The sequence below is a fragment of the Rhea pennata genome, chromosome 3, assembly GCF_028389875.1.
Source record: "Rhea pennata isolate bPtePen1 chromosome 3, bPtePen1.pri, whole genome shotgun sequence".
In the NCBI taxonomy this organism is placed as follows: domain Eukaryota; kingdom Metazoa; phylum Chordata; class Aves; order Rheiformes; family Rheidae; genus Rhea; species Rhea pennata.
In genome coordinates, this window is record NC_084665.1 from 55,064,228 (window position 1) to 55,086,675 (window position 22,448).

General features: G+C 37.2%; 1 protein-coding gene across 6 annotated transcripts in view; it reads left to right on the forward strand.

Moving 5' to 3' along the window:
* UTRN (utrophin) overlaps positions 1-22,448 on the forward strand; it is a 405,882-nt gene that overhangs the window by 293,834 nt on the left and 89,600 nt on the right. For all 6 annotated transcript variants that reach the window (XM_062572341.1, XM_062572340.1, XM_062572342.1 and 3 more), the window contains 2 exons: positions 10,044-10,173; positions 21,429-21,697. In XM_062572341.1, the coding sequence (XP_062428325.1) occupies positions 10,044-10,173; positions 21,429-21,697 (399 nt within the window). The remainder of the gene's footprint in view (positions 1-10,043; positions 10,174-21,428; positions 21,698-22,448) is intronic.

Sequence of the window (22,448 nt, forward strand, 5' to 3'; positions counted from 1 at the left end):
GGAGGAAGCTTAATTAAGTGATCACCATAAAAATATCTAAATAGATGCAGGTTGAGATTGTCAGTTTCCTAGAGTTTTAAAAATATTAGTAAAATCTTTGTATTTCATATCTGTAAAACTCAAAAGGAGATGATAAAGCATGGTTTACATCCCCTATCACTTTGGCTCTAGGCTATATTACTGTAGATCATTTTAAGTTTGAGGAGTATGGATATATGCCTGTATCATGTAAGGCTTACCTATAAGCATTTACACAAAAGGTGAGTGATATCTTCACTGAAGAGGCATGAGCATATACGCTCATGCACATACTGGAGTAAGAAGGGAAGTTATTGAGGGACTAACAGTCTTAGTGAAGAAATACCCCTATTTCTAGGCTGAAGTTTGTTTGTTTGTTTCTTTCTTTCTTTCTTTTTTTTCTTTTTTTCTTTTTTCTTTTTTTTTTTTTTTTTTTTTTTGATAAATCAAGGGGAAAGTGTTAGGTAAGCTAACATTTATTGGCCTTCTGGTAAAAGATCACCAGTGTGCATTGTTTAGATCTTTCTTTTACTCACATCTGTGATCTTGCATTCCTGTAATTGTTGTTGCGGCTTGCTGCTGTTTTTGTTTTCCTGTGTGTGGAGGGAAAATGTATTTGTTACAGCTATGACTCCTACATCCTCTCCTGCTTTATGAACTCTAATCGTAGCCACTCTGTTTTGTATACAGCAATAGATGCCATGAGTGGTGGATGGTAAACTGAGAAATAGTTTACAAACACAGTCTTCACTATTCACTTGTCTTTGGTCTTTCTTGGCAAATCTTTTGCCAGTGATGTGGGATATACCTCCTAGCCCTAATCTTTTGTTCATTCTTTTAAAATGAATCTGAAATGCTTAAGGTTTATTTATTACCGAGGAAAACAGCTTCTTGTTCACTGTGATCTTTGCTGTGCTTTCCTTATTCTGGTATTGGTCATGGTGTAGGGCTGGATCTCTTTTGCAAAGCCCCGTGTGTGCTGCAGATGTCTTTACCTATCATGCTGTGTATGCTGAGAAAAGCATACTGCTTTTCTCCTTCCCTATTTCTGTTACCATGTAGATTGAATATGAAGTAACAAAAAGTAAATACAGAGTGAAATGCACCATCTGAAATGAAATATTACTTTTTATTTGAATGCACACTATATCAGCTGGGCTAAAAGCTTTAGAAAACTGACTTTCATACAGAAAAATGCCAGAGACCAAAATACTTGCTTGAATTTGTGTGCAGGTATGTGCAGATACTAAATAGTATCTGACATGAAGGAACAGTTTTAAACATTGCTACATGTATCTTTCTAGTTCATTCTTCAGTGATGTGGTCAGCTGGCACAGACTCAGACAGTCACAATCTTGATTTCTGAGTGAGCTTTATAAACAAACTTTTTCTAGTTCTCTTTTCTCAATCATCCTACTCATTCTCCCTTTGCTGCTATATGCCATGGATGACTTTCCCATTTCTGTTTAGAGTATAAAAGTACAGAAGTTTTTCAAGCACCTGATGCACAATAAAGATGAGTGAGTAATTAAATGCTGCTGGAGCTGCTGATTGGCACATAAAGCTACAATGTGATAAACAGATTCGAGTTACAATAGCATGTGTCTTCCCTTTCTTGAAAGAGCGCATAATGAAACCTGATTCAAATATGTTCTGGTTTTAAGAAACATCTTGTGTGTTTTCTTTGAAATTAGTTCTGCCTTCATCTGTTGGAACCATTAAGCTGATCTGCTTGTCTAATTATTCTATACAAGCCTGTACAACTCAAAAGGGGAAAGAAGAGACTGTAAATTGACAGTACATAATCTTGGAAACCCACTTACTGTGCTTGAAATACAATTTTAAGATTCTAACTGAAGAAAGTATGTGAAAATTGCCAGAGTTTTTCTGGCATTGTAATTTCCCAAGGGTAGAAGAGCTCCAGCTACAAGGCATTCCCAACAAAAATCCTGGAAGGCCTTGGTTTAGCAAATTCTTTGCTTATAAATTCAGACAGTAAGTTAGAAAATGTTAGCTTGAAAGAAGAGCTAATTTAATATGAGAAATTATAGACTTCTATAAAGAATAGCAAACATATAGATTAGATTAACTTGGTATAACAATAAATAATACATAATTTCCCAAGTCATAAGAGGAAAACAGGGTTTCACAGTTACTGAAAGAGGAACAAATCAAAATGGGCAAATCATTGACTAATGATGGCAATAAATCAGTGATCTAACACTTCTGTTCATTCTCTGCCTTAAGGGAAACAACAGTAGATGACTGAAGGATTACATGTAGTGGGTTTATGGACTGTTCTTTGTCATTTTAAAGACACTTGGAAGATGTCACTCATATCTGCAAAACGAATGCTGTGATGCTGTTGATCAGTTCTTACTTAGTGTGATACTTCATAAAACATTTCGAGAGAGTAGTTTTGTGAGCCCCTTTCTATCACTAGAAAATTTTTTTCAGTATTAAAAGGAGGATTATCTGAATTATCATTATTGGTTCTGAAGGCCAGCTCTGAAAACTTCTTGTGTGACACTGCTTGGACATGCCACGTCTTAGGGCTTTAGGGTTTTTTTCTCTTTAAAGATTCAGGAACTTCTAAAATTAGTGTTCTAGCACATGCAGGATTTAAGAATGAATTTACAAATACAGCTGTTGAAAGGATAGACATCTAGCATGATAATCTGTCACAAGTCTTTCCATAAGGCAAGTAAAACTTGCATTTTAAAGCACTGCATAAAGTATACTGTAATTGTGCACTGTAGGACTATAGTAAGAAATATGGTGGTATGAATTACTACTAAAATTGTATCATCTCTTTTTGTATGACCAGTATGTATTTACAATGTCACTGAATTTTTACTTATGTAAAGGAGCATCGTGTGTGCTCAGAGTTCTCATTTCCATTTTGTGTTTGCATCTGCATACTTACTATGACAGTCAAAAAATAGATATATATATTTGCATCTGTGTGCTTACCTTGTTAGTAGACGGCTTAGGTGGGAAGATTTGAGTTGCGGCTTCAGAAGACGCAAAATGAAGATAAAGGCCATAAGTGTGAAAGCCTTTTGCTATAACTTTATTATTTATTTAATCTACACCCAAACTTTAGCTAATTTTCTTCTACTTTCCTCTAGCTAAAGTATAGCTAGCTACAGGGAAAGAATTCTGCCTCAAGCACAGCCTGTGCAATGTTCAAAGCTCTAGGAATGCTTTAACTATTTTAGTCCTGAATGACAGACAATGGGGAATGAATGAACGGACATAGTAATATAACTAACTCTCTGAGAGAGGACTATCCATTCTGCATAGCCATTTGGGATGTATCTTTTTTCAGCTTCCATAATTTAGTCTCCTTATCTGCAAATCCTTTTTAAACTTGAAAATCCTGTATACTATATCCTCTTTTTCTTTTATGCTTTGCAGATATTTGGGAAGCTACACGGAGTAAAACACCTAAGGGGTAATTCTAAGGAGAAGGATCTCCTACTTCACAAGTTGTAGTGTCCCTTTCTGGCAAAATCTTTGAAATTAAAAGTTAAAATTGCATTCTAATTATGCACCTACGTGGCTTTTAATAACAAAAAGCATCAAAATAGAGAACTACATTCAAAAATTACCCATGCAGCCTTAATTGCACAATAGTGATAATATCCTCTTGTCTGTCTTCTTAACCTGGAACAAATTGCTACATAGAGAAATACTTTGGGGATTTGTAAAATATGGATGATTTTGAAGAGCTTTATTCTGATGTATGTTGTGTGAAATTAAAATATTGATATATGCTATACTGATTTGAAGGGCTTGTATTTCAGGAATTTTGCTTTTAGAATACTTCAGTTTCTCTAAAAATACATATTTTATCAAAACAGATCTTTGTAAATTACATAATTTCTATGTTTGTTGTAGAATGTAGTATATACTGAGTCCCAGAACAAAGAATAAAACTGATTCTGCTTATTGTTATTAAAAAAAAATACAGAGATAACACTATTCTGAAAAGTTTTTTGTATTAAAAATCTAGTTAATGGTGACTATTTGAAGATGGGACCATATAATACAAGTTTCTAAACATAATGGAGATTAGTATATTTTCATTGATTAGTTTTTGTAATTTATTTTAATTGGAGCAGAAGTAGGATGAGAAGGAAAGGAAGGATTTGGGGAGATGGTGAGAATAAAGGAATAAATTTGGAGGGTGGAGAATAATATCTTTCTGCTCACCTAAAGTCAAGAAGCAGAAATTTGGGGGTTTGTGGCAGCAAGAGACTTGCTGATCAGCAAGATAAAGTGGGATCTGTGAGATTTTTGTGGCATTCAGTGCATATAGGATGCTGAAAGAATGAGCATGGCAGTCAAGCAGGACAGTTGGTGGCAGAGCCTAGGAAAGCTGAAAGAGCATGTGTGGCAGTAGATAGGATATAGTATATAGGATTTTCAAGTTTAAAAAGGATTTGAGAGTAAGGAGACTAAATTAGGAAATTGAAAAAGGTTTGTCTCTACTGCACAGGAACAGAAATTCAGAGAGCAGGCAGCCAGGGGGTTTGAGCATCACACCCAGAAGTATAGCTGCATAGCTTTGAACCACATGCTCACAAGATTGTTCAGAACCTCCAGAGCTCTGCAGTCCAACCTCCTCCTGTTCAAACCCAGTCTCTGCTCAGACCAGCTTGCTCGGGGCTTCATTCAGTCAGGTCTTGAAACCCTGCATGTATAACTTCCCCATAGGAACCAAGAGGCAGCTGTTGATTACAGGATGATAAATAGGATTGTAACCCTGGACTTCAGAGCACAAGCTTTGGCCTCTAAAGGGAACTACATTGAGGAATCCCATGCGTTACAGTTCTAGAAAGAAGGGGGGTCAAAGAGAGTTCGTTAATATTTAAGCATCAGTTCCTCCAAGCTGAGGAGTGGTGCATCCCTAAGAGTAAGAAGCTCAGCAAAGGGGGCAGGAGAACTGTATGGGTGAGCAAGGAGCTCCCAGCAAAACTCAAACAGAAGAGGAAAGTGCACAGAATATGGAAGAAGGGAAGGGCCACGTGGGAGGAACATAGGAGTGCTATCAAAGTATGCAGGGATGTGACAACGAAGGCTATGGCCCATTTGTAATTAAGCCTGGCAAGGGATATCAAGGACAACAAGAAGGGATTCTTCAAATACATCAGTAGCAAAAGGAAGATTAGGGAAAATACGGGCCCAGTGCTGAATGGGGTTGGGGCCCCAGTGAGGAAGGATACAGAGAAGGTAGTGTTACTGAATGCCTTCTTTGCTTCAGTCTTTACTGCTAAGGGCAGCCCTCAGGATTCCTAGGCCTTGGAGACAAGAGAGAAGGTCTGGAGAAGGAAAGACTTTCCTTTAGTCAAGGAGGATAAGGTTAGAGATCTTTTAGGCAAACTTGATATTCGCAAATCATAGAATCATAGAATCAGTAAGGTTGGAAGGGACCTCTGGAGATCATCTAGTCCAACCTCCCTGCTCAGCAGGGTCACCTAGAGCGTGTTAGACAGGGTTGCATCCGGGTGGGCCTTGAAGATCTCCAGAGAAGGAGACTCCACGACCTCTCTGGGCAACCTGTTCAAAATCCGTGGGTCCGGATGGAATGCGCCCATGAGTGCTGAGGGAGCTGGCGGATGTTATTGCTAAGCCACTCTCCGTCATCTTTGAAAGGTCATGGAGAGCAGAAGTGCCTGAGGACTGAAGAAAGCAAATATTACTCCAGTCTTCAAAAAGGGGAACGTGAAGGGCCCAGGAAACTATAGACCAGTCAGCCTCACCTCCATCCCTGGAAAGGTGACGGAACACCTCATCCTGGATGTCATTTCTAAGCATGTGGAGGAAAAGAAGGTGATCAGGAGTAGTCAGCATGGATCCACCAAGGGGAAATCGTACTTAATAGCCTTATTTAATGGAAAGACTGGCTGAGTAGATGAGGGCAGAGCAGTGGGTGTTGTCTACCTTGACTTCAGCAAGGCTTCTTACACTGTCTACCATAATGTCCTGCTAGATAAGCTTAGGAAGTGCGGGCTAGATGAGTGGATTGAGAAGAGCTCAGAGAGTTGTGATCGGTGATGCAGAGTCTAGTTGGAGGCCTGTAGCTAGTGGCATCCCCCAGGGGTCAGTACTGGGTCCCATCCTGTTCAACTTCTTCATCAATGACCTGGATGAGGGGACAGAGTGCCCCCTCAGCAAGTTTGCTGATAATACCAAGCTGGAAGGAGTGGCTGACACACCTGAGGGCTGTGCTGCCATTCAGAGAGACCTGGACAGGCTGGAGAGCTGGGCAGAGAGGAACCTCGTGAGGTTCTGCACCTAGATGACGCCTCATCTCGAGTACTGCGTCCAGTTCTGGGCTCCCCAGTACAAGAGAAACATGGAGCTACTGGAGAGAGTCCAATGTAAGGCTATGAAGATGACCAGAGAACTGCCCTATGAGGAACGGTTGCGAGAGCTGTGCCTCTTTAGCCTGGAGAAGAGAAGACTGAGAGGGGATCTTATCAATGTGTATAAGTACCTGAAGGGAGGGTGTCAAGGGGATGGGGCTGGACTCTTTTCAGTGGTGCCCAGCAACAGCACAAGAGGCAACAGGCACAAACTGAAACAGGCAGTTCCTTCTGAGCAGGAGGAGGAACTTCGTTACTGTGAGAGTGACAGAGTACTGGATTAGGTTGCGCAGAGAGGTTGTGGAGTCTCCTTCTCTGGAGATACTCAAAACCTGTCTGAATGTGATACTGTGCAGTGTGCTCTAGATGACCCTGCTTGAGCAGAGGGTTTGGACTAGATGATCGCCAGAGATCCCTTTCAACTTCAGCCTTTCTGTTACTACCCCAAAACCATCTCTTCTTCAGCCTAAACAAGCTCTCAGCCTTTCTGCACAGTGAAATGCTGCAGCCCCAGACCATCTTGATAGCTCTCTTCTGAAATTACTGCAGTCCCAAAACTGAGCTTTTTTTTTTTTCTTAAGGATGATCTAGTGAGTGCAGAGTAGAGGGGGATATTCCCTTCCTTTTGATCGGCTGTCGGTATTGCTGTTCCTACAGTGCAGGATACTGGTGGCCGTCTCAGCTACCAGGACACATTGGGGGCTCCTGCTGCCCTCCCTGTCTTCCCAGACTTGGGGCCTTTTCCACACGAGCTGCTCCCAGCCCATGTTGCTGCAGGAGGCTTATTCCTCCCCAGATACAAGACTTTGCAGTTGTCCCTGTTGTATTTTATCAGATTGGCCCACTCCAGCCTGTCTAGGTCCCCATGAATGGCAGCTCTGCCCTTAAGGCTATCAACTGTCCCCCCACCAGTTTGATATCATCTGCAAACCTGATAACAGCGTGCTCTGCTGCTGCCTCCAGGTCACTGAGAAAGCTATTAAACTGACTAGGTCCAAGGGCAGACCCTTGCGGTGCTCTGCTTGTTACCAGCTTCCATGCAGAGCACGACCCATTAGCTACCACTGCTGAACCTCATCATCCAGTCAGTTTTGTACCAGTCAATTTTGTGTGATTGTACATCTATCCAGCCCATAATGTTCCTACTTAGGTATAAGAATATTGTGGGAGGTGATGTAAAGGGAAGCATGGAGGTTTTCAGTGATCAAGATAGGGGTTTATGCAAGAATTTTGATGGAAAAGTTTGAAATTATGTAGGAATAAACAGGGAGATTTCCCTCTTGAAGAATGTCTGGGCCCAGGCCAAATGATTTGGATTATGAACATGAATAACTATGGCAATGACTGTGCTGCTGCTGCTGATCCTGCTGATGAAGAAGCATTGTAAGGAGAGATTAAGAGGTTGACTTTTTGCCCTCCTACACTTAAAACAGATGGTTTGGTTTCTTTTGTAAGTAGATTTCAGAAAGACAGTTGAAAGGATTTGGCTCAAAAGAGGCAAGTCCAACTGATTAAAAAAATCAATAAGCAAGTAATTACAGTTGGCTACATGAAATCCCTATATCTGTAGACAAGTCATGTAGAAAAGTAGAAAGATGGAAGTAGTATTTTTGGAAGAGGAGCATGGTTGTTGGTAGATAACTGCTAAAAACAAAAATGATAAATCAGATAGGGCAAAATGAAGTACCCAGGTCCCTGATGGCTGGGAATGTGCTTCAGGAAGGTGTAGAAGCTGAGAACTAGTTCGGTCAGGATTGGGGAGAGAATTTCAAGGCAGAATTTTAAAATGCAGGTATTCTTATTTTATACTGAAACACCTTTGACAGAATGGCTTAAAAGAATGGGAAGGTTGTAGTTGCTCTATTTAATGTTACATGCTAAGTTGCCTTTATTTTTTTTTTTTTTTTTATTTTAGTTACGCGGTGTCTTAAGTGATCAGGATTTACAAAGAAAATACTGTATTTAGAAAGAAATGTTTTCATGTGCTCTGTGAGTGTTTTTGTTTCATTATGTCATTAGTGAAAAGTTCTGAATTTTTGAGGCAGTAAGAAATTAGAAAATGACCTGGGCAGGAAATCGAGGAAGGATTATCTGACTTTAATTGTCAGTACTTTGAAACAACTTCTTCAAAATATGGAACTGTTAGTAATGGAAAAGTCTGGTGTTGAAAATACCATTGCAGATTCTATTAGATCCATGTGGAGTTTTTCATGTTCTAGACACTTCTTTAATAAATAAGTACATATAATGCCCTGTTGTCAACTTAAAAATTCTTAAAAATGCCTCTAGGATCCTCTCTTCAAAAGAATCTTTTTCCTTTTGCATAAATAAATATGCAGTTTTCTGAGAAAATCTTGAGCAAGGAATCTGGAGAAAAATAAGAATTTAGTTTCTAGAGGAAGTACTAGTTCAACATGTTTTTAGACAGAAGAGCATAAATAACTTAAGCCATCCAGAACTTTTCCTACTCCTTCCCATTAGTACTGGCTAAAGTCTGTGATGCAACTGTAACACTTTTACACCACGTGTGGGTTCTGGAGAAAAGAAGCCTTTTCTCAGTCCTTATTTTCTTCTAGGAGTTATTTTCTCTAGTGGAAAGCATTCATCTTGTTTTATAGTGTTGTGAACTCCACTGACTTTTGTTGAGCTAAAATGGGGACAGACTGCATTTTTGTCAGTAAATAAACCTTATTTTTTATATTAGAGATTAAAAAAATACATTGAAAAAATTAAGTGCAATACTTTAATAATATTTATTTATTTATTTATTTATTTGTATTCAGACTTGTAGAAAGTAATACAAATAACTCATGCAAAGCAGAATTTATCTAGGATCAATTCATACTTTTTAAAAGCTGTGAACAGCATGCTTTATAGAAAACATTATTAAAGCTGATGACTCAAGAATACTTTTTTGGTCTGTTTTTAATAAGATGGTTATACTTAACCATTTAAAAAACTCATAAGCACTGGAGAATAAAATATCTTGACATTCACTTCTGTTAGCATGAAAAATATCTTCAAGAAAAATTGAAATTGCTCCTGTGTGCAAGGCTCAAAATATTTTAGGTTAATTTGAAAGATGTCTTTTCCTAATATGTTCTCATCATCCCAGTCTGATTACACATGTTCTAAGTTCTAAAAATATTATTAAACAAGAAACAGAGTAAGAAGCAGCATCTTCTAAGGAATGTGAAGTGCTTTTGCAATTCTCATTAGCAGTTGTGAAAATATCTTCCAAAGTTTCAGTGGATCAATTTTCTGTTATACCAGCTACCACAAAAAAGAAAAAAAAAACCCTACTGTCACAATCTGTATCAGCAGTCACGCTAATAATGAAACTTGTAAAGTTTTTTTCTGTAAAGTCAGTGTAATACTTTCCTTTAGGTGAGTATTTTAAAACCTATCATCGTCATCTTTCTTGTATTCACTTCTTCAAATTAATTTTAGAAGAATTTCTATCATCTAATCGTTTCTTGCCATTTGTGTTTTGTGAAATGTAAATTTTATCTCACAGTCTGAATTAAATGTTGGCTATTACTCATGCAGTAGATAGGTCTGGTCAGAGAGGTGAAAATGGAAAAAATGTTGTAATGTATGTTGTTCACAACATCAGGTTACAAATGGTGTTCTTTTTTTCTTTTGCAAAAGGCACTGAGGCGTGAACTGAAGGATAAGGAGCAAACTATTCTTAATGCTGTGGACCAGGCACGAGTTTTCCTTGCTGATCAACCCATTGAGGGGCCTGAGGAACCAAGAAGGAGCTTACATTCAAAAACAGGTCAGAAAATGTTCTCTTCCTGTTTGGAATGGTCAGAAGGAAAGAAAAACTACTTACATGTCCCTTGTGCATATTTTTGTATCCCACTTTCTTCTTTAGGCTTTAGGATTTTCTATACCGTGTACTTACTGCTTTTATTTCAAAGTTTTGTCTCAAATGCTATTACCATTGTTTTGGAAATAACTGAGTTTTTAAAGTAGCAAGAAGGAAAACCTTTTGCATTTCCTTCTTCAGTTGCTGATTCATAACACTGGTGTCATCAGTTCTATTTTTTTTTTTTTTTTTTTGTTACAGTATCAAACACACACAACTTAAATACAGCCAGAAAAGCAATTCAAGGACACAGATTCAAATGTGTTATTAAAATCTATGTATGTTCCTATTGCAAAAGTTTATCCTGCAAACGGAAATACAACGTAGTTTGTGTTATGTGTTGTTAGAAGTAAAAGGAATCAGCAGTCATTACAGAATCTCAAAGATTCAAACTTCAGCTAAATTATTGCTAAGAAATGAAATACAGCTATCTTCGAAGTGATGTTTGTTGAGATATTTGGCTATATCAGAGATCAGCAAGGTAATAATAATCCCCTCCCCCTTAATCACTATTTAGAAAAACTTACTAACTATCATTGTAGTTACATGTAATATTTGGAATACAATTAAGTCATGTTATTGTTTTGTATTATAAGCTACAATATTATAAAATCTTACTACTCTAAATTACATAAAAATTATTTTTGGAAAGAGGTTGTGATTTGCAGAAATGCCAGTTGCCTTAAGATGTGAATAATTTAGTGTTCTCTATAATTTACAAAATTACAGTATTGCGACTTCTATCCAGAGCTAAAGTTTTTTCTTCCTTTACGTCATTGAATCTCCATAGCAAACTTTTCAGTTTTGTTCAGTGGAAACAACTTATCTTTCCTGCATCCATGCTTGCTTTGTTTTGCTTCTGTGCACATTTTTATACAGTTCTCCCATTCCCTAATTTGATTTTGCAAATAAGTTTGAATACCTGCTGATTAAAGCCAATGAACAATTTTCCCCCGTGGCTATTTCTTACATCTTAGTTGTACTGTACTGTAGTACTGTATTTTACTACTTTCTGTTTTGAAATCCTGATTCCTGAAAGCATTGTGTTTGTCATTACTCACAAATCTGTCTGATGTATTGCATCTGTAATGCTTTATTTGGTCTAAACTGCAAGAAACCTTGCAAGTGAAAAATAATAAATGCTGATTTTATATTTATTCATTCAGTCACAAAGTTTCAAGATATCGGTCTCCTTTCAGAAGCTGTAGAAACACCCCAGGCAAATGAAGCCAGAGCATAAAATGTTGTCAGTGTAAAATGCTCACTTTCTAACAGGGGTTAATAATCAATAACCTAGCAAGTTTTGACAGGAAGTGCAAAAGCAAACTTCAGATGATAAGATGCATCATAAATTCTTGTTATGCAATTTTTTTATTATTACTTTTTAAATATATATGTATATGTGTGTGTGTTTGTGTATGTGTATATATAAATCTTACGATATACAGATGGCAATGAGAACATGATAGCAGGGAAGTTGATGACCATGGTAAGCTGCATAGTAATAACGGTGAGGCAGATGGTCTGCAAGTGATATATGAATGTCTCCTGTGCACTCATCATATTTCAAAACCAATTGAATGTGATCACACTGGGAAACTTCATAGATGCTTTACATTAAGTTTATTTTACTTTTCCTTCTGTAGATGCAGATGTCCTAGTTCCACACCCTTTCTTACTTTGAGTAGTACAGCACTTTCTGTAGGTTAACAGACTTTTAGGCCAAAAAGCCTCACGGAACTATCTACTCTGTCTCTTACATGTCATAAATTTCACTCAGGACTGAGTCTAGTAAATTGTTTTCTGACAGGTAATGCCACTGATCTCCAGAAAGATGCTTCTCTGTGTTTGAAGACATCCAGAGATGCACATCTTTTCTTCTGGCTAGCCATTTTCAGGGAAAACTGTCAGTGTGGACTTACGTTTGCTTTTGAAAATGTCTTAATTTTTTTTTCCCGTCAGCCTGTTAATCACTGGTATTCTTGGCAGTAGCTATAAATATAAGTAGCTCCATTAACTTAAGTGAAGTACTCTCAATGTTACTAAGGGTGAAGGAATCTCATTTTAGATTGAAAATTGATGGTCTATTCTTTCAGATGATCTTGTGCAGTAAATAGCACTGTAAGATCATGATCTAAACAGATGGCTTTGGTTGCTTCTATATTACAAGCAACAAAAACTTTTATTTTTAGAAATCATTGTTACAGTAATTGAAAAATCACTGTTTCTTGGAGTTAGTTTCTTACCTTCGGTGAAGGCAGGTGTGTTTAGGTGGCAACTACTCTGAAGAGAAGAAAGTGTGAAAAACATCCAGTCTTTTATCCTGTCCCTTAAGATACAGTGCTATTGTTTTGCCCATTTTGCAAGGATTAAGAGTATATTGGATTAAGTGTCTCATGATTCTTGCAACATCTATCAATCTCTCTCTACAGAGAAATTAAATGGTGAAAATAATGGTGAAATCCTGCCACGATTCTAGAGTAGCATCAATTCAGTCTCATGTACGTTGTAATAAATAAAGGTAGTCTGAGTAACCTTTTCACAAGCATACTTAATTGAAGAAAGCATTACTTTACTAGAACATCCCATAGCTATTCATAATATTTAAAAATAAATGCTATCATATCTTTCAGACTTCATATTTGAAACTTTCTCTGCTCCTGTATAAAACTCACATGACAAATTAAACTAAATCATACTGTAATTTAGTCTTTGTATCAATTGTCTGATTTTACCTAATTTGCATTTGGACTGTTATGTAAAAATAATTCTGTCAAGGCATAAAGTACTCAGTGATATCTTAATTTTCTCCTTTTTCCAAGCAGATTGACCCTGGAGAATTCTCTGTGTTCAATCCTTGACTGATACACTTGCTGATTCTAAATCTCTTTCCTCTTTCTTTACCTTCTTCCTCTTGCCCATTTTTTTTTCTGGTTGTTTTCCAGGCCAGGAAATTACATTGTTGCTACAGAGCAAGCAGTGAGGGAGATTTAGGAGAAAATTGCTAACAGTCTTTTTTGAACTTGGTCATACAAGACCTATTTTAAGGATTTTTGCATAGAGAGAGACACTTGGTTACGTCCCAAGAGGATAGAGTATAATATTGGTTATAGGATGCCTCATTATATTCTGTTACTGCTTGTAACATTTTTGTGACATCACTGAAGTTACTGAATAAGTCAGGTCAGGTCATGAGGTTTCCTTGGTTTCATCTTCTTTTCTGTGTTGGCCTTCTACTGTACTGCGTAGTAATTACCACATTCAAACACTGTCCCTTGATGTCCAAGAAACTTCCTTTGCAATTAATTTTATCCCTCCTATGTCTTCTCTTCTGATCCTCTTCCCTCCTCTCCTCCCACCTTCCCACTCCTTCATATTTCCTTAGGGAGCCCCATCTCAAAAAACATGCCTTACCCTTCTCTTGACTTTGAACTTCAGCAACTAAATGGAGCTGACTGATAAACCACCAGGCCAGCCACTGAATTTTATAGATGAACAGGACAAGGAAATTGGAAATGTTCACGTTTTTAGCTTTGTTGTGACTTGTCTGTGGAATAGTAGAAAACTTAATTATAATTAGCTGCTTGCAGATCTTTAGATCTATGGCATGGCTTCTCAGATCCCTGAACTGTTAGGGAATTTAGAGGCTATGGGAAACACAGAAGAAACTAGAAATATTTTCTTTCCCTGGGGTTCAACAGATCAATGATATAGCTTTACTAAAATTCTGTCCTTAAAATTGCATTGATGTAGTGAGGAAGTGGAGCTGATTTTTTTAGAAGATAACATAAATTAACATCCCAGCAGATTAGGCCACTACTTTGATTGTCACTGAAGTAGTGAATATTTCCAGGAGTCTGCAGTAATATTGATGTGGTTTAGTAGCTTCTAGTCCTGTTAAGGCAATCAGATTCCTAGCCTTGAAAGCTGTTATTTGGTAGTGAAGGTGGTTGTGATAAATGCATCATTTAAAATTATTTAATCTATTCCATCTGTTATCTCCTTTAAGTGCAGAAAACCTCATAAATGACATTTGTGTTACAAGAGATATGTATTAATATGTATCAGTGAATTATATACATGTACTTTATTTAAACTACAGAAATATGACAGTCTCCTGTATCAGGCATAAATGAAAGTGGAACCTCTTTTTTTCCTTGTGGAACACACTCAGATACGTTCTCTAGCACGATTTTTTGTTTCCATTCCTAACCACCTGTGTGAGTCCATACAGCTATTGCATGCTACTGGAATAGTTCTTTATTTTCTGCTACCCACCAAGACTGAGTATGAAGTCTCTGAGTATGAAGATTAGAGGAAGTGCTTAAGAGAAGGAGCAGCATATAGGCCACTGAAAGTCAGTGGAGTTGTCCTCCTAAATCTCTTACACTTTGAACTTTCCAGCCTGTGTTACAGTTTTGGAGCTCATGCACTTGTGATTTTGAGTTTCATTACAAAAAAGGAAAAACCTTTAAAAAAGTAAAAACTGCAGAAGGATGCAGCTGTTCAGGAGATAAGCCCAAACTGACTAAATATCCCTTTCTCTTTCAACTAGTCTGTTAGTCACCATTTCAGCTACGTAAAACCCTTTCTTTAGTAGAGCCCTGAAATTCTTTTTGTAGTATCTAGATGGTTGCCTGTCTGAAGTCATATCAGTAAAGTTCAAGGAAATCGTTACTGTTTCTGAGTGGCATGGAGTGCAAACTTAGAGGAGTATTAAGCCTTAATTTTGAACAACGGAACCTTGGAAACACACTCAGCCTGGGGGCATGGTGATCAATTTTATTATTGTCTATCTTAAACATGAGGACATCAAGATGTAAGCAGGGATTTGTTCTTGACCCATACACTATGTTACAGACATGTTTTATTTGAAATACTGGGATGCTTCACAGGTGGAAGCCACATTCTTAAACTTTACCTTGTTTTAAAGAGCGCAGGAACCATCAAAGTCTTGTCTATAACAAGTCTCTCAGTTATGCTACTAACAACGTAGCTGATTGATGGACGTCAAAGGTTAGAACCTTATTTGAAAGAAAATTCCTTTCTTAAGCTCTGAAACAAACATAGCTAAATGACGTTATAAATGAGCTTCAATATAGCAAATTGGAAGCTGCAGTGTGTTAAACAATATAAAGCGTACAGAAGAGAAGACATACTGAGGAAACTTGCTTAGCAGGTTGGTGAGCAATTCAAAAAAGTTTAGAACATGGGTATTTTCTTAAAATCAAGAGCTATTAAAAGACATCATCTGCTGATGATTAAAGGACATCTGTTAAAGGACAGCACTGTCTATTGTTCTTGGCTTTTCTTTTTATTATCTCTTTTTGTTTCATTTTGCAGTAAAACATTGTTTTGGCTTTGTTTGAAATGCAGTTAGAGGATGTGCATCTGTTTCCTTCTGTCTTTCTTCAGTCTACCTGCCATACGTGCTGTGCCAAAAATAAAATCTTTACTGGTCTTTGGAAGAATAAAAGGCTTCTTACAATCTGCAGCTGCAGTACTATGAAGAGGAACATAGAATTGCTTCCTTGGTTGCACAGAGTAACTAGAATACAACAATGATAATATGCCTGTCTTCATTAGTACTTTTACTTCAACAAGAATTGGAAGAAGACATAGTAGTTTGGTGGCTCTATAACACTACTCTTATCCTTGATTTTTTTTTTCTTGTTTTGCAGCAGGCCTGGACTAAAACTGAATTTATACCTGCTTTATAGTTCTTGAGCAGCACGAGCATCAGACTTCTGCTGTGCAAAAATATTATGATCTTGCTTTGAATCATACCATTTACAACAAAATGGCAGCTAGTTTTTACTGAAAAGTGTGTGTTTTGATTATACTGATGAATTACACTGGTTATACTGAAAAAAAATAGTCTGTTCTCAGGATTGCTGTATTTTCTTTAGCTTTATGGGGATAGATGCTATGGGAAAACTTAATTATCTCTTTTAACCAGAAGGTATTTTCTCTTTATTTCAGCTGTTGTTTTGCATCCTTCCCACCAGTGCCCACTGGGAAATCTCACTGGTCGGTATTTAAGAGATATATATATTTGCTAGTATTGTTCTCATTTCTCTTTATCGGGAGACTATACTCCAGACTCTTTCCAGAAACACGTACATGAAGTTAGAAACTTTGGGTATTTATTTCATCTGCTTTTGCAATGTTGACTTCTACTGACCAGAAGTAATTTGTATTTTTATCCTGCAAGACTTCAGTCCTTCACTCTTGGTTTAATTATATTTCTCTCATTTCTGATTTCATTTTTCTTTTTTGATACAAGAAAACCTAAATAGATGAAAATTACTGTACTTTTTATTTATTTTGACTGCATGTGCAATAGATACTTGAAGTAGAAGAAAAAGATGACATGTTGCGTGGTTGCTTGAATGATTGAGTGCTGGCTAATTGCTACATTTCCAGAATAACCAGTTTTTGCTTGTTCTTTAAGCTTCCTGTTCCTTTACTACTTTGTCATAAGTAAGTTTTCTGTTGGGATTGTTAAAAACTCAGAGAATGATTTCATTGGAGTGATGCAGAAGACTTCATTATGCGACTGCTTTTGGTTCTGCTACTTACAAGTTTGACAATATGACTATTCGACAGTTTTACCTGCCTAAATGCTCTGAAGCTGTACATAATGATTACAGTGCCATTTCATCCAATGCTTTTGCCATGAAGATTCATTGAACCAAGAAAGAGAACATAATTAGACACAATTGGACATAATTAGAGAAGGAGGGGGCATTACATCAGCTGCAGTTCTAGTATGCTGTATTAAGAATATAGTAAAATAAGGAAAATTAGCCTAATTATGGCAACACAGAAAGAGATCACTAACTGAGAATGTAGGGATGAAACAAAATTGCTTTAAAATCAAAACTGTTAGAGCCAGGACTAGCTTAATTCATCTGAAATAAATTCTTAAACAAGAAGAATTTTCTTCTTCCTTAACTTTCCAGGGCAATTATTCTCCATATATGTAGGCATGTAAAGAAACTACATGCTGTAAAGTTCAGTCTAAAGTGTTTTCCTCCTGTGGCAGTCTGTCTCTGCTAGAGACACAGGAAAACTTGGTGCTTTCATCACTTTGTGACGAAAGATGCTTATTAAAATCCAGTTGTTGCTCTACAGAAGCAGTACTTTTTTTTCTTTTTTTTCTCCCTGACTGCAAGGTCAGTTAATATCTTTGTTCTCTGGTAAACAGATAGTCCAGTGAAGATAGGCTTTTCTTACTTTCTGAGCAGCTGCTGAGGTGGGGATAATGTAATAAGTGCCATTGGGGCGGGGGGGGGGGGGAATAGGAAGGCTAATCAATCAGAAGACATCGTACTAAGTGGGGACATAACAGCAGCGACCAGTATGTAGAGTTTTTTTCACAGCATAAGGGAACGGTCTTTGTTTGCCAGTATGTTTAATGACACATTGATGAAAAGAATTTCAAACTCATAGGAGAAAATTCTTTCTGTTAAGATATTTTTTATGAAGCCAGGTATACAATTCTACCCTATGCGATCAACATCTTGATGAATATGATCTCTGCTTGAAAAATGTAATGTGTTGCTCATTAATAAGTTCGGTTTTCATGACTGAAAAGGTAAAGTCATACAGTCATTTATCTCTTAAATAAACAGATGCTGAATGGTTTTATGGCTTGTGAAAATGTCTGTTTGGCTTTAGTTCTACAGTAAATGTCTTTTTAAGCCAAGTTTACAAGCATTCTCAAGGTTTTTGTGAAATAAGGCAGTCTTGTAGTGAATCAATATTTTTCAAGTAAAATATACAGCAGATACCCTTGCACAATGACACTGATTTTCAAATAGTCTTCAAATATCTTTCCACAAATTCAAAAGAATATGTATGTTTTCTTCTCTGTACTGTTTGGGTTCTTATACTGTCCTAGTTGACCCCAATTTTCCCTTCCAAAAGAAGTAAGTTTTCTGTCAAAAGCTGCCTTGTTTCAGCTGGCCAGGCAAATAGAATCAGATCATCCTTGCCCTTGTCTGTCCCTACTTATTGCTACAGCCACTTGTTTGTTTGTTTTTATTGCTTCTATCTCATTAAGGGAGAGAGAAGCACCCATTGAGTCCAGTTGTCAGTACCATTATAGAAAACCATCCAAGTTTTGCATGAAAATACTCAGCTCTTACTAAAGATTTTAGATGTTCCTTGTCGAGATACTGCTCATCCTAAATGACCTGCTAATCATCTAGTTTAGAACTATTAAAGCCTTCTTACTCGCTACTCTTTTATGCAAAGGTGATAGTTTGGGGGGTCTAGTAACAGGTAAAGGATGATGCAAGTACTTGACATTTGATAAAATTGTCAGATTGCAGTTTACATATGTGTAACATTAACTTACAGAAAAAACCAATGTCCAGTTCTTGGGTATGATGACCCTTATTCCCACAGTTTTAAGATGCCAACAGAGGAGACTTATTCCACTGGGTCTGCAGCTTTCTGTTGCCTTTGTACAGAGGTCAATATTACTTTTCCTTGTGTAAAGCTTTCCAGTTTCAGGATTAGTCCTCATTTAGGGTTCTGCAGCTTTAACTTCTGAGGCCTCATTGTCCATTTTACCATACTGAACACTGCCACTAGGTGTAACTTGCCTACATGTTACACTTGAGCTTCTAAAGTATTTGCAGTCCCTTAGTCACTGGACTGTTGTTGATTATCATTATTTTATAAATGGCATATTATTATCCGTAACTGTGAATAATTCCAAAATAAATTCCACTAGTAACTTCATTGATATCTCTAAGAAAGCAATTTAGGTTTTTTTTAAATTTAAGCTCTATCTCTCTCCTTTTTTTTCTTTCTTGATTTTATTTATTTATTTAAAAACAATTTCTGCAAAATTTTGCAAAGCTTAGGGTAAAGATCATCCCAGAGCTGTGTTGTCCTGTGGTATTCTTTATCATATTGTCAATTACTAGAATTCAAGAGACATAGCACAATTTGTCATAGCCTGTCTTTGGTCTTAATCTTCACTCTGGTCTGTCAGTGTCACAAATTGTGGTTTATTTTCCTATCTCTGTATTCCAGAACTACAGACATAATTTATATCCCTCTGCATCCAATTAAGCACCATAGCTTTTTGTCACCACTGTTCCTCCTAAATTCCTTTTCTGAAGCATCATCTTATCATTGTGGTATCCCTGAGCATAGCTATGTTCAGCAAGCACAGTGCACATCAGTAGTTTTCTGAAAGAGCTTTTTCAATTCTAGAACTCAATACATGCTCTGCAACCTACAGTCTAGGTATTTGTCTTTATGTTCTCAGTGGTTTTCACTCTTGTTGATGGTCCTTGCCTCCTGTTCTCTCTGTTTTTTCATTCAGATAAATTAATGTTACTTCTACATTTAGAAGAATAGCACCTGCCTTTTTCAACTATAATTTATTTTGTATCAACTATTTTCAGTGCATTTTCCAATATTGGGAACAATAGTTTTATCATCAGAGGTATAGTAATATAATTTTTGTAACCACCACGGTGTATTTTTTACTTTGACATTCACTTATCCTTCCAAAAGCAAAAAAATTCTATTTGCCTTTGTTTGTTTTTTTTTCTCCATAGATGAACTAGTCAAAGTTTAGTCAGTTATACCGATAGCCTTAAAGACTATAAATCAGTATAGAGAAGGTTGTATGACTCATTTGACTTCTAACAAAAGTGATCTTTTCATCACATAATGTATATAATTTATTCATAGACAACATTTGAATTTTAATCGCAAAAAATACTGTGATAAAACATTTCTATAGTGCCCTGGACTTAATTTAAGAGTGAGAGCAGGCCACTTGGCTTAGCTCTAGGATATGCGTGTCTCTCCTCTTACTTTATTCTCTGATTTCTCAATTATTTCACATTTTCCCTGCTTTTTTCTCTGCCTGCAGAAACTGCAGGGTTGCTACATAGAAGGAGAATTGTCTGGCACAGGTTTTGTTTGTTTGTCATTACTGAAGTGACCCTTCCCTAACGAAGAAGGCTCTCTGTGACTTTTTTTCACCAAGGCCATCCTAAGTATCAGTCGGCAAGGCCTGCTGAGGATCTCCTAGGGTTTTCTTTTTTCTTTCTGACTGACTGGGTCTTGCTCAGTCTCAAAGACTTAGGAAAAGCAATGACAGAGGGTAGTATTACTCATGGGCTGCCTGACTGGTGTCCCAAAATCATCTGTTGCAGAGAAGAGATAAGCTACTGCCTTACTCCTGCCTTTTACTTGATGTAAAAGAGGGCTGAAGTGTGTCTGTTGTGTGGAGTGTTGTCCAGTCTCCTCCAGGCTCACAGGGGAATAGGGATTTAAATATAAGCAACTTACTGAAGCAATCAGTATCGTCATCTGTGGCTATGTCTCATGGTTGTGTGCATGCCCATTTTAGCTTTGTATACTTCGTGGCAGCTGGTCTTCGCTGATGTGAATGGGATTTTCCAGGTACAGCTGCTGAGTTATCCCAGGGGATTTATGCATCTAAGCTTGAAGTTAGTGAGAAATAGTGCATCATAAGCTCAGCTCTTTTTCAGTCAACAGGTTCATAAAACAATTTTGGATTTGGAATACCTATTTAAACACCCTTTTAAAACTCCAGTGTTAACACAAAAATGGATGTAGAATTGCAGAACTACTCCCCTGGTGGTACTCAGAGTGCCACACTTGCATTTTGCTAGTAAGTAGAAAAGGAGATGTTCTGGGGATATGGTGATAACTGATCCAGAAAACTAAGGGTGGTAACTGATCCAGGGAAAAAAGCACTATTTTTGTTCTTTCTGCATGAAATGGGCCCAGACTTCAATTGCAGTTTCCAATAGAGAAGAATGATCTCTTATTTCTTCCTCCTGTCTCTCCCAAAGTAACAAACACAGCATTAAGCTGCCTTTGTTTGGTGCATATCATAACATATGGAAATTGGGAATATTATTCTGTTTGCTGACCTGGTTGTATTTTATCATTAAGAATAATTAATACTTACTTTATTAATAGCAATATGGACTTTCTGATACTCTGTTCCATTTAAAATAAATTAACAGTTGACTCTGGACTCATCAGATATGAACTTTCTTGAATATGCACCCCAGACAATTCTAAATCTGTTTAACTACACATGAATGAGAGAAAAAATAAACAGCAAAACTTTTTTTTTTTTTTTTCCTCTGCAGAGTTGACCCCTGAGGAAAAAGCTATGAGGATTGCCAAAGCTATGCGTAAGCAGTCCTCAGAGGTAAAAGAGAAATGGGAGAACCTAAATGCCAGTGCCAACATCTGGCAGAAGCAAGTGGACAAAGCATTAGAAAAACTGAAAGACTTGCAGTGTGCCATGGATGACCTTGATGCTGACTTGAAGGAGGCTGAAAACGTGAGGAATGGCTGGAAACCTGTGGGAGACTTGCTCATAGATTCATTACAGGATCACATTGAGAAAACTGCTGTAAGTGTGGAACTTCTGGGAAGTACTTAGCCTACGTAAGAGTCAGATCTCTCCATTCTATTGCACTTAATATTGTGAAATATGTATACACAGTATACTTAAATTCTCAAGTGCAGTGCCTAGTTAATTTATGGACAAGATCCCTGTGCACTGGTTTTTAAAGCCTAGAGTTAAGGTCAGTTCACACTTAAACATATTATCACTGTGCAGTGTCTCAAAGTTCAATGCTGTGTTGCATTCATGTGTCAGCTATGATTGTATAAGGACATGTGATTAGCCAGCTACAGATTTGTATGGCATACAACATTCATTACATATGAAAAAAATATATATTTGTATTTAAATATTTTCTACCTGGAAAAACTGTCTAACCCACACCTAGGTCATGAGTGTGTTTGGAGCTTTGCCCGAACACCAAAGTATGAGTTTACCATCCAGGCAGATGACAGCAGGCTCCCCTCTTTTTTTTTTAGTGGTGAGCTGTCATATATATTAAACCATCTTTGGCAACTTTGTTTTTAGAAAACCTTTTAGACCTGGTTTTAATAGTGCAAAGATATATTCGGAGCTTTAATTTCTGTTCGTTAGCTTTCACAAACTGCACGAGTTGTCTATTTTATGTTGTGTAGGTGAAAAATTTTATTTGTTCTCACATTAGCCTGATCTCTCTCAATCATCTATGATTCTGTTCTGTGAATGAATGTGGCAAAATAATAGAAGACCGTGGCATCAATGTGCGTGACCATCCATG